The sequence below is a fragment of the Rhinoderma darwinii genome, chromosome 1, assembly GCF_050947455.1.
Source record: "Rhinoderma darwinii isolate aRhiDar2 chromosome 1, aRhiDar2.hap1, whole genome shotgun sequence".
NCBI lineage: Eukaryota > Metazoa > Chordata > Amphibia > Anura > Rhinodermatidae > Rhinoderma > Rhinoderma darwinii.
This window is the reverse complement of record NC_134687.1, coordinates 174,059,157-174,071,689: the sequence shown is the minus strand read 5'-3', so window position 1 is coordinate 174,071,689 and position 12,533 is coordinate 174,059,157. Positions and strand designations below refer to the sequence as shown.

At 44.0% G+C, this 12,533-nt stretch overlaps 1 protein-coding gene across 2 annotated transcripts in view; it reads left to right on the top strand.

The window, feature by feature from the left end:
• GSTCD (glutathione S-transferase C-terminal domain containing) overlaps nucleotides 1-12,533 on the top strand; it is a 149,969-nt gene that overhangs the window by 118,516 nt on the left and 18,920 nt on the right. For both annotated transcript variants that reach the window (XR_012883029.1, XM_075860600.1), the window contains exons 6-7: nucleotides 8,334-8,449; nucleotides 10,631-10,675. Coding sequence is in view for 1 of the 2 variants with exons in the window: in XM_075860600.1 (XP_075716715.1) it covers nucleotides 8,334-8,449; nucleotides 10,631-10,675 (161 nt within the window). In the remaining variant the exon portion in view is untranslated. The remainder of the gene's footprint in view (nucleotides 1-8,333; nucleotides 8,450-10,630; nucleotides 10,676-12,533) is intronic.

The window sequence follows — 12,533 nt, the reverse complement described above, 5'->3', positions numbered from 1 at the left end:
TCTGAAGACATCAAAACTCCAGCCTTTAGTAGTACAAACATTCTAATCCAATTGTCACCTAGTGTCGCCACCAGAGAATTATTGGCACCTAACCTCTCCCAGTCCCGTAAATACTGGAATTGTGAAGCCAAAAATTATTTTCTCCAATTTGGAAGGGCAAAGCCCCCTTTGCTTACTAATTTAGTAAAGGCAGAATACTTAATGCGGTTTTTTTCCCCCTCCAAATTAAGTTATTAACAATAGCTTCCAGTGTTTTAAATTTTTTATCCAGAAGCCAGATCGGGCAATTAGTAACGAAATTTAATACTTTGGGCAAAAAGATCATTTTTACCAATGCTATTCTAGCTGCTATAGTCAAGGGTAATTTATTCCATACTCTAACTTTACTTCTCAGATATACAAAGAGAGGAATTATATTTAATGTAATATAATATTCTGACTTTATAGAGAATTTCACCCCTAGGTATTGAAATACCTCAACTAGATTCAAGGAGGAATCCGTGTTGGCATTTACCTCAGCTGAGATTTTTAGCAGACTTGTTTTATTCGAATTAATTTGGAGACCGGCTAAATTCCTGAAGTCTTGATATAAGCGGACTACATGATCCACCGAGGCTAGATTACCAGTAAACAGAAGAACATCGTCTGCATATAGCGAAATCTTATTGACCTTAGTCCCAAATTGAAAACTCTCTATATTCTCAGCTGTCCTGATCTTCATAGCCAAGTTCTCGATTACCAGAGTAAATAAGAGAGGAGAGAGGGGACAGCCCTGTCGCACCCCTCTTTCCAGGTTAAAGTAAGGTGATTTATGTCCATTCAGACTTAATCTAGCCATTGGTCTATATAATAGTTTGATCCAATCTATAAATTTTTTCCCTATACCAAAATGGCCCAGTACCTGAAAAAGAAAATGCCACTCTAATGTATCGAAGGCTTTCATCACATCAACTGAGAGGATAGCCCCACCCATAGCATACATTTTCATCAACTGGAAATTAGAGAAAACACGGCGAACATTATTTGCCATAAAACTCCAGGGTGTTCATTACGTTTATCATCTGTTGGCCAAAACTTTGGCCAGCAACTTGACATCTTGAGCAGTATAGGTCTTGATAGTATCCCTTAAATTCCTGTACGATTTGATGTATCTCATGTAAAAGTTGCCCTCTATTATATTAATAGAAGTGATGTACTTGGGGGATTGTTGGTTATTTACAATATGAGCTAAAAATTTACTAGTTTTATTAGCTTCAAAATAATGTTGTTTGCAACTTTAAAAAGTCACATTGTGCTTCTTCCATCAATAGATTATCATACTTCATTTGTATATATTCCCATTGGGTTTCAACCGCCTCTGAGGGATTTTCTATAAATAATTTTTCCTCTTCAGCCAGTTATTTTTTAATTATATCACTCTGCTTATTCTTAGCCGCTTTAATAATCTTTTGATTTTAAAAAGATAATACCCCTAGTATATGTGTTTAGGGTGGCCCATACAATCCCAAATCCGGAAAACCGGAGTTGGCTGCCAAGAATACTTAATAGTTCACTATCTATTTTCTGAAGTTGTATTTTCATCAGAACCGAAGGAAAGATCTTATAGTCCTTATTAGCCGATCCCTGTCTCAGGTCAACTCCACCATAAGAGGAGCATGATCTGAGATCCCTCGTGATTCATAAGACACCTTATTTATGTACTTCAGAATGAATTCATTTGTAAAGGTTATATCAATTCTCGACATCACAATCCTGGAACTAGAATAGCATGAAAATTTCTTAGCATATGGATTCCTCATCCATTAAATATCAAACCAGTCAAGCTCAGATGTTAACCCTGCTAATTTAGCTGCCAACCTCTGTGTTGTTATTAGATTTTCCTAAAACAGTCTGTCACGTTGGGTATTTGGACCCATTGGGCCGTACCGTATCTGATGAACCGCCAGGAGCCACTCCAGGACTAGGAATCTTGGAGTAGCGGTTCAGGACCACAGGTTTCAGAAGGGAGACACGGAAGGAGTTGGGGATCTTGAGGGTACGAGGCAGTCGAAGCTTGTAGGAGACAGCGTTGATTTGTTGCAAAATCTCGAAGGGTCCGAGGAACCTGGGAGCAAACTTGTACGATGGCACCCTCAGGCGGATATTCTTAGAGGACAGCCAGACCTTAGTGCCTGGAAGAAACTGGGGAGGCTCTCGTCTTCTTGTGTCTGCCTTTCTTTTCATGCTTTCTTGCTCAGCCCAAGGAAGCGGCTGCACCCAGTCATCATGCTGCCTGGAGATAAAGTGTCGTAGATAGTTCTCCATAATCTCATTTATTCTCTCGACTTGACCAGTGGACTGGGGATGGTAGGCTGAGGAAAAGTCCAACTTCACACGAGGAGTCCGCAGAGGGCTCTCCAGAACTTTGAGGTGAACTGAACCCCCCGATCCAACACAATATGCAGAGGCAAGCTGTGCAGACGGAAGATGTGTTGGATTAAGAGATCAGCCAGTCGGGAAGCAGAAGATAGGCCGGTGAGTGGAACAAAATGAGCCATCTTGGAGAATCGGTCCACCACCACCCAGACCGTACTGCATCCAGCAGAGGGAGGCAGGTCCGTGAAAAAGTCCATAGCAATATGTTGCCAGGGGGCATCGGGCACAGGCAGCTGCTGGAGCAGGCCAGCCGGTTTGGAGTGGGCAACTTTATTGCAGGAGGAGACAAAGTCTGTGATGTCTTTGGGCAGCATGGGCCACCAGAACTAACGAGCAATCAGGTCTCGGGTCTTACGGGCACCCGCTTGATCTGCCAGTTTGGAACTGTGTCCCCAGCGGAGGATTCGTCTTCTGTCTGACAGACGCACAAAAGTCCTCCCCGGGTGAATGTCTCTAACTTGCAGAGGGTTGACAGGGATGATACAGGATGGATTCATGATATTCTGTGGAGACTCCATAGTGTCCTCTGTCTCGAACGACCTGGACAAGGCATCAGCCCTCACATTCTTGTCGGCCGGATGGTAGTGGAGCTCAAACTGGAACCGGACAAAGAACAGTGACCACCTTGCCTGACTGGGATTCAGTTGTTGGGCCGTTTGAAGATACGTGAGGTTCTTGTGGTCCGTGAATATCAAGATGGGATGAACTGCACCCTCTAGTAGATGTCTCCACTCCTCCAGAGCCAATTTGATGGCCAGTAACTCCTGATCCCTAATCCAGTAGTTGCGTTCTGTGTAAGAGAAGAGTTTAGAGTAATAGCCACATACCATAGTCTTGCCCTTGGAACCTCTCTGGAACAGGAGTGCACCAGCACCGACAGAGGAGGCGTCCACCTCCAACGAGAACTGTCGAGATACATCTGGATGATGGAGGATAGAGGCTGACGTGAAGGCACTCTTCAGGCTGTTAAATGCGAATTCCACCTCAGGAGTCCACACCTTGGCGTTCATGCCTTTCTTGGTGAGGGTAGTGATAGGAGATGTCAGTGAGGAGAAGTTTGGAATCAACTGTCTGTAGAAATTAGCGAATCCCAGGAAGCGCTGCGTGGCCATTCCAGGATGGCCTTTACCTTCTCAGGATCCATCTTGAGGCCTTGATCCGAGATGATGTAGCCCAGGAAGGGTAGAGCATTTTTCTCAAACACGCACTTCTCTAACTTGGCATACAGGCGATTCTCCCTTAACCGCAGCAAAACGTGACGGACATGTCTCTGATGGATCTGGAGAAAAAAATCAAGATGTCATCAAGATAGACCACGACACAAACATAGAGGAAGATGTCATTATAGAAATTTTGGAAGAACGCGGGAGCATTACACAGGCCGAAGGGCATTACTAGATATTCATAATGTCCGTCACGGGTGTTAAATGCCGTCTTCCATTCGTCACCCCGGCAAATCCGGATTAGGTTGTAAGCCTCACGCAGGTCTAGCTTCGGAAAAAATCTTGGCTCCTCATATACAATCAAACAGTTCAGAAATCAATGGCAATGGATATAATTTTTTTTACCGTGATCTGGTTGAGACCCCGGTAGTCGATGCAGGGACGCAGAGAACCATCCTTTTTCTTGACACAGAAGAACCCAGCTCCTGCCGGGGAGAAAGACTTCCGTATGAAGCCCATCTCCAAGTTCTCCTTAACATAGGCGGACATGGACTGAGTCTCTTTCAAGGAGAGAGGATATAGCCTACCACGGGGAAGGGATGCACCAGGAATCAGCTCGATAGGACAGCCATACGCCCGGTGTGGGGGCAGCGTCTCCGCCTCTTTCTTGCTGAAGACATCCGAGAACGCAGAATAATGACAAGGCAATCCTGCCAAGGACTGAGGCAGAGTAGGCTGAGCCGGATGAACCTGTACCAGGCAGCGGTTGAGACACTCGGGACCCCACTGGAGAACCTCTCCAGAATTCCAGTCCAGGACTGGGGCATGGAGTCAGAGCCAGGGCAGGCCCAGCAGAACAGGGTTGACGGCCTTATCCAGGACAAAGAACGAGAGGAGCTCGGAATGGAGGGCTCCCACTTGGACCCTGAGCGGCTTGGTCACAGCTACAACTGGGTCTGGCAGAGGTAGTACATTCACAGAAGCAACCATCAAAGGCCTCTCCAGAGGGGTTGTGGGCAACTGGAGAAGATCCACTAGGTCTCTCCGAATGAAGTTAGCAGCGGATCCAGAGTCCAGATAAGCAGCGACGGTGCGTTTTTTCGTCGGACATTATGGTCACTGGAATGGACAATTTAGAAAAAATAAGTTCTTCACCTAGGGTTGTCTCTCCAACCAACCCTAGGCTCTTGGGCTTTTGGGGGCACAGCCGCACAAGATGGCCTCCAAGGCCGCAATACAGACAGTCCCGAAGTGCGTCGTCTGCGATGTCTCTCCAGGGTAGACAGCTTGAGATGGTCCATCTTCAAAGACTCCTTTGGAGGAACAGCTGATGAGGACAGCAGGGGTTGCTGCAAAGTAGGAACCGGGCTAGGGAGTCCTCCCTCCCGGCGAGCCTCTTAGAACCGTTCTCGGATCCTTATATCAATCCGGGTGGCCAGAAGCTCTCGGGCCGTAAGCTCGTCCTTAATTTCAGGAGACAGTCCCTGCCAGAATGTAGCCACCAGGGCCTCATTGTTCCACAACAATTCTCCCGACAGGGTGCGGAAGGCGATGGCGTACTCGCCAACGGAAGTGGCGTAGGTTCAGCAAGGAGGTGGCTGCAGACGAGACACGTCCAGGCTCCTCAAACACCGTGCGAAATGTCCGTAGGAACCCCTGGAAGTCACGGGTCTCTGGTCTTTGTCTTTCCCAGATAGGGTTCGCCCATGCAAGGGCCCTGCCAGTGAGCAGAGGGATGATGAAAGCAACCCCTGCACCATCAGTCGAAAATACCCTTGCATACAGGTTAAAGTGGATCTGGCACTGGTTCAAAAATCCACCGCAGGTCTTCGCGTCTCCATCATAGCGGTGAGCTAGCGGCAAAGAAAATCGTGGATCAGCACTGCCAGGAGGTGTAGTCGGAGGATCTGTACTGCCAGGAGGTTTAGTAGGAGGAACGGCAGCTTGCACATCCAGCTGATGTGCAATAATGTTCAATGCCTGGAGGAGTTGGTCCTGTTTAGACCGGAGGTCTAGTATATCCGCCAGCATCTCTTGTGATGTCATCATGGTCTTGGATTGTCCAGCGGGGTCCATGGCCCTAGCTTACTGTCACGTTGGGTATGTGGACCCACTGGGCCGCACCGCCTTTGACGGTATGGCAGCTTTCCAACAGGACACAGGTCACAGTGTATAGTTCGTATAGGTGTACTTGTGGTAGCTCAGACAGTAGCAAGACCGGCTCGGCTGGGACTAGGTAGCAGGCAGGCACCAGGCGTGGTGTAGCAGGACAGGCGTGGTACTCAGCGCAGCACGACTCCAACTCAATACGGCACTTGGACCAGGATAGCACTGGATGCAGGTTACAGGTAGTAGGAACGTGAAACACTGGGAACTGGAAAACACTTAGGAGACCATTTGCAAAGACAGACTAGGGTAATGACAACAAAGCTAAGGCAATGCGGAAAGCGGCAGATCCCTTCTTATAGCCCAGGGTGCTCATGGGCTAATTTGGTACTTTAACTCAGGTGCACGCTTTGGCCCTTTAAGAGCGGGCACGAGCGTGCGCACGCACCCTACGGGACCCGGCCGAGAGAAACGGAACTGAGTGCTGGCGTCTCCTGAGGAGGAGATGGGGGCCAACGCTCACAGATCTATGGCTGCGGCCGTCAAAAGGTGAGTGAGCCTGACAACCTGCGGCTATGGGCATGACACAGTCTAACGTTTCATCTATCACTTCATTGAAATCACCTATTATCAAAAAGGGGCACTTCGATTTAGAGATCACGTATTGTAAAATCAACTTGAAGAGAGGGGCGGGGGATGTAAACCGATTCAAGAACACAGATCAAACCATCCATATAATATAATATACTTTCCCTCAGTATCAATAGAAATTTCATAAATCTGAGCATCTACCTTCTGATGTATTAGTATAGGGGCCCCTATTGAGGAGGATGTATAAATCGAGTGATATGACTGGGATATCCAGCCTCTCTGAAAACAACCAGTTTTGTCTTTAACCAGATGGGTCTCCTGAAGACATATAATTAAAGATGGCATATTTTTTTTATGCTTGCACCGGCCCCCCTAATATGCCATGACACTATTTTCAACATAATTGTCCTTTATATATAACCTTTGGATATAAAAAGTGAAGAGAAAAAAAAAAAAAAATAATTCCTCCCTCTGCCCACCCCCCCAGCTGAACACCACCCCATTTCGCCACCTATAGTTCCCCGATGCACCAACCACTCCGTGCATCAGAAAAACTCCTAATCAACATCCCACACTCCCTCCTCTCCCTCCCACGGGCCCACAAGATGGAAAAATACATAGGTTCACAAAAGAGCTATCATGCATAAGAAAATGACAAAATGCGCTTCAAATACCCTTAGAACCTAAACACGAGGCCACTTCTTTTGCCAGTGTAACAAGCAAAACAGTTCCTTCATGACCAATCTTAAAGAGGCTCTGTCACCACATTATAAGTGCCCTATCTTCTACATAATGTTATCGGTGCTGTAATGTAAATTACAGCAGTGTTTTTTTATTTAGAAAAACGATCAATTTTGACCTATTATATTTATGCCAATGACTTTCTTAATGCTCAACTGGGCGTGTTTTTACTTTTTGACCAAGTTGGCATTGTGGAGAGAAGTGTATGATGCTGACCAATCAGTGTCATACACTTCTCTCCATTCATTTACTCAGCACATAGTGATCTTGAGAGATCACGATGTGCTGTCACTTACTCACACATTAACTTTACTGGAGTGTCTTGAGAGTGACTAGACATGGCTTCCAGCCAGGACGCGATATCTGTTCACAATCCCGACACTTCGGTAACGTTTGTGTGGGACTTAATGACAGCAAGCGTGATCTCGCGAGATCACGCTGTAATTTAACCCCTCTTTAAGCATTTCCTCATCAACCTCTTTTTTTAGCCTTAACTATATTTGTAGCCATAGAAAAATCTAGAAAAGAATAAGACCCGAGCCTGTACAGATACCTTCTCTTCCCTTTCTCACAAGGAATCGTGTCCCTATCGTGATAACACAAAAATGTTAACAATTTAGGCCCAAGAGAAATTCCCGCTGGTCTATAGGGTCTGACCAATATTAAAATCCGGTGGACTCGTTCCAGACAGAAAAAAAAAAAATACATTTTTTTCTCCTTCAGATGCCCTTAGAATCTAAATACTGGGCCGTTTCTTTTGCTGACATGAAAAACAAAACAATTGCTTCATGAACAATCTTAAGCTTTATCAAAGACGGGAAAGTACTGGATATTTGCCCTCGTCAGCTTCTTTTTAACCTCCAAAAAACTCAGGTTTTTTGCAGCCATAGTAAAATCTGGATAAATTAAAATCCGAGCCCTATTGAAAAACAGATGCCCCTTCTTTCTTTTCTCACAAAGAATTGTGTTGCTATCTTAATAGCACAGCAGTTTTAACAATATGGTCCCAAGGGAAATTCCTGCTGGGTTATAAAATCTGACCAAAATCCAGTGGACTCAATCCACACAGAAATTTTTCTTAACATTTTTTTTTTTATAGGAGCTCCGAACCTAGCTGCAAACAGCAGAGCGCCACGCCGGCGTAGGAACACATGGGCCGGAGAAAAAATGAGAATGGACACACACACACACGTCCGCTCATATGACCGCACTCCAAGGAAATCCTATAAACATTAATAACTAGGAATACAGGGATAATGTGCACTAAGCAAAATGCCTTCCACACAATGTTCAATAGTATTTTTATATTTTGTTTAGGTAAAATGTCCAGTGACCGTGCATTGAGGAAACAGCAGCAACTGAATAATCTCTTATCTGTCGTCACTAATATGGCAAAACCAGGAGACACAATTGTGGACTTTTGCAGTGGAGGGGTAATGTATCTTGTGTTATATACTGTTTTGGTTCTTTTTGTCTTTTTAGTTCTCACTTAATCATCCAGTTACATTGCATGTTATATAAGGATTATTATTGGCCGATCCTGATACAGTGACCTCCGCATAGACATCTCTATCTCTATGGGTTACATCTTCACCATTTATATGGCATTTTTTAGCAGTTACCCCCCCCCCCCCCCCCTGTAGGCTCTATCTTTAATTGTCATTTGCCCCTAAGCTCCAAGGGTGCAGGAGACTAGCTGATATGATTCTCACCTTGCATAAATAACAAAAGAAAAAAGGCCCTAGTAAGTGGTAAAAGCAGGTAAATTTTATAAATATCCACTACGATTTGCCATTAATGCAATAAAACCCTATTTCCCACTCTACTATTCCAATGTATCTGGGTTTTAATCTTAGCAATCAGAACTATTTAACCCCTTAACGACATGTCACGTACATGTACGTGACAGCCGGTAGGGGAAGTATTGAGTGGGCACACGGGCTGAGCTCGCTCCATACTTAGCAGGTGATGGCTGTGTTATACAGCCAACACCTCACTGCAATAGACAGAATCCAAGATCACTTTGAGCCCACCCGCGTAAATGCAGCGGTAAATCGTGACCGTGACATTTAAATAATAAGAATCGGGGTGCCCCCCCCCAATGTGCCATCATGGCCCGCGGTAGCGATTTGCAGTCGCTCTCCATGTACTATACATGTATAAAGTACCGATTGCTACTGAATACACTTCCTCTACTGCTAGATAGCAGAGATTGATAGGCCTTTTATATATATATATATATATATATATATATATATATATATAGTGACTTGTTGACAAAACACTAAGGGCCCTTTTATACGAGACAATAATCAGACAAAACGACCTCTCATATAAATGCTCGTTCACGAGCAATTGCCCTGTGTAAACAGGGCAACGATCAACCGATGAACGAGCAAATCGTATTGTTTATGCTGCAAGAAATATTATTGTTGTCGGCAGCACATCTCTCTGTGTAAACAGAGAGATGTGCTGCCAACATGATAGAAATGTATGGGGACGAGCGATCGTAGTAACAAGCACTCTTCCCCTTACATTATTGAGCATAGATCCTTGTGAAAGGAGCAAATGAGCACCGATTAATGAGCTGTCTCGTTGACTGGTGCTCGTTTTTACGGCCAACATTGGACCCCAAGTGGGGTTCAAATCTGTGAGGCTAAGTGCCTTCTAGTAAAGGTTATCATTTTAAATGTTTCTGATTACTAAGAATAAATCCAGATTCATTGGAATAGTAGAGTGGGAAATAGGGTTTTGTTGTCTTAATGGCAAATTGTAGTGGTTATTAGCTGCTATGATGGCTCCCATACACAGCACACAGAGAAAAGATCCTAGTCGCCCATCTTTCTTACACACTCAGAAATAGCAGCAGCATGGAGGTCATTATACAGTAGTAATAAGCAGGGTAGCTGAGAATCCTGCACTGGAGCAAGACAGTAAAGCACTTACTAGAAGCATCAGTCTCGGTTTTGAAGCCTCAAAACTGCTAAACATGTAAACTGTAAACATCGCTATATAGGGGAAATGGAGGACGAAGGCATTGTTACATTTTTACTGCCTCCATGTAGGAAAACTGTCCCGTACTGTAATCATGTTTTCAGCAGGGGACAGTAGTTCCACGGGGAGTCAGGGATACCTAGCGTCATATATAACTATGATGCTAGGAGCCCGGCTCCCTGTGACGGGAAATGCGGCCGACAAGCGGTCCGTATATCACGGACCGAACACGGTGGTGTGAATTAGGCCTTAGAAGCAGTTAACAGGATATTTTGCCGCTGGCACCCACAATGTTCAGCTGTAGTCTGTGAGGGAACACAGCAGCAAGTGTTTAGTTACCTTGAAGTGCCACCACAGGGGAAAGAAAGCATTACAATCAATCATTTTGTTTATGGGTCACTTGGATGTTGTTAAATAATCTAAACTATATTGGGTGGTGTATTGGAGGAGATACCTTGTATTATACACAGACTTATTCCAATATATGGGGACTTCCCTCTACATTGCCCACAATCCAGAGCAGGTGACTTACAACATTGTGGTTTCCCATTCACATGTATTCTCATCTCAAGTGACCTGATTGGTTTGCTATTTGCAAACTGTGTTTTCTTCTCATACAGGGTCACGTTGGGATTGTTTTGGCATATATGCTGCGATCATGTCAGGTAAGCATCTGCAATATATAAGAGAGCTTCGGATCACACACGTACATGGTTTTGCATGAAAGCATTCTTCTATTTTATAGGATGTTTAATTTGTTTATTTATTAACTTTTTTTTAACAGCTGTTTCTTTGTGTGGTAGCCAGAAAAGGAAAAAGGAAAAAAATTAAATAAGTTTAGATAAACTGCTAAAACAAAGGAAATAGGAGGAGATCCAGCGTTATAGACCAGCTGTTTTATTTTGGATGTTAACCTAGTCCTTATAAAATTGGTGGTAGCTGCACATTTTACTAAAATTGACATTAAATCATTGCTGTGGTGTTGTAGCATATAGTAAGGATTTGCTTCTTTGCAGAAGTAGGTGTTCAAAGTTATTACTATAAACCAGATGTCATAACTTTCTTTAACTCTTTAAGGAAAGGGCCAATTTTGGCCTTGAGGACAGAACAATTTTTTTATATTTCCCTCTTTGCATCCCGATGCTCATAACTCTTTTATTTTTTGTACGAGGTAGTTGTATGAGACTTTGTTTTTTGCGGGACGAGTTGTACTTTATGTAGGTACCATTTTTTGGTACAAATACATTATCGTTTAATTTCTATAAATTTTTATTTTGGCGAAAATGCAGAAAAAAAGCAGTTCCGCAGCAGTTTTAATATATTTTTTTTTTACACCATACACCGATCATCATAAATAATGTTATACATTTGTTGTACAGCTTGTTAGGGTCGTGGCGATACCAAATATGTCTATATTATTTCATGTTTTGGGACTTATATTTTAAAAAGTCTATTTATTATAAAACAAAATGTGTGTGTTTCTGTGTATTTTTTTACTTTTTATTTATTTATCATTAATTTTTTTTACATTCCTTTTAACTTTTTTTTTTAATCCCATAAAGGATTATCATTTTGATTTTTATTTTGTAACTGTAATGTACTGGCATCGATCTATATTACAGTACATTAGCCTGTGTACTGATTGTACACAGGCAGTTGTTAGGGCATACCTCAGTATGCCCTAACAACAGGAAATAAGTTCAAACAGCCCTGGGGTCCTTCAATGGACCCTGGGCTGTCTGGCCATACAAGTTGTGGGCTTTGATCGCGTCACATTTATCTTCTGTGACGCGATCAAAGTGCAGTCCCCTCTCCTTGAACGCCGTGATCAGCTTTCATCGCAGCATTCAAAGGGTTAATGGCAGAGAGAAGAGGTTTCTCTCCTCTCCGCTGTCAGAGCGGGGCCGTGGCTGTGTATTACAGCTATTGCCCCGCTCTCGATCGCGTGCACCGACGGCTGTCACACTGGACGAGAATGCTCATCCTAATGCGCCAAGTACTTGCCGCCCGCAGCCGCTGTGTCGGCAACCAGTTAAAGACCCTTTTACACCGGCCGATAATTATCGGCCGATGCAGCGAGTGCCGATCAACAAGACATCATTGATCGGCGCTCGTTTGCTCCTCTCACAAGGAGCTATGGATGGGGACGAGCGGTCGTTACTCCGATCGCTCGTCCCTATACGTTATGATGTCGGAAGCACGTCTCCCTGTTTACACAGGGAGATGTGCTGCCGACAACAATAATGTTTTACTTTTTTAAAACGATACGATCAGCAGATGATCGAGCGCTTGCTCGTTCATCTGCTGATCGCTGCCCTGTTTACACATTGTCTGCCTGATACTCGCCCAGTGTAAAACCCCCTTAACTTTAAATACATTTTAATTAAAACGAATTAGAAAGTTGCACCAAACACACTGATTCATATTTTTATAAAAAAACAAAAACAAAATAGCTGTCGAAGGTGTACACAGCATTTAAGTAAACCATAGACTCTGGGCTGTTCCCCAAACTCCACCTTCCCC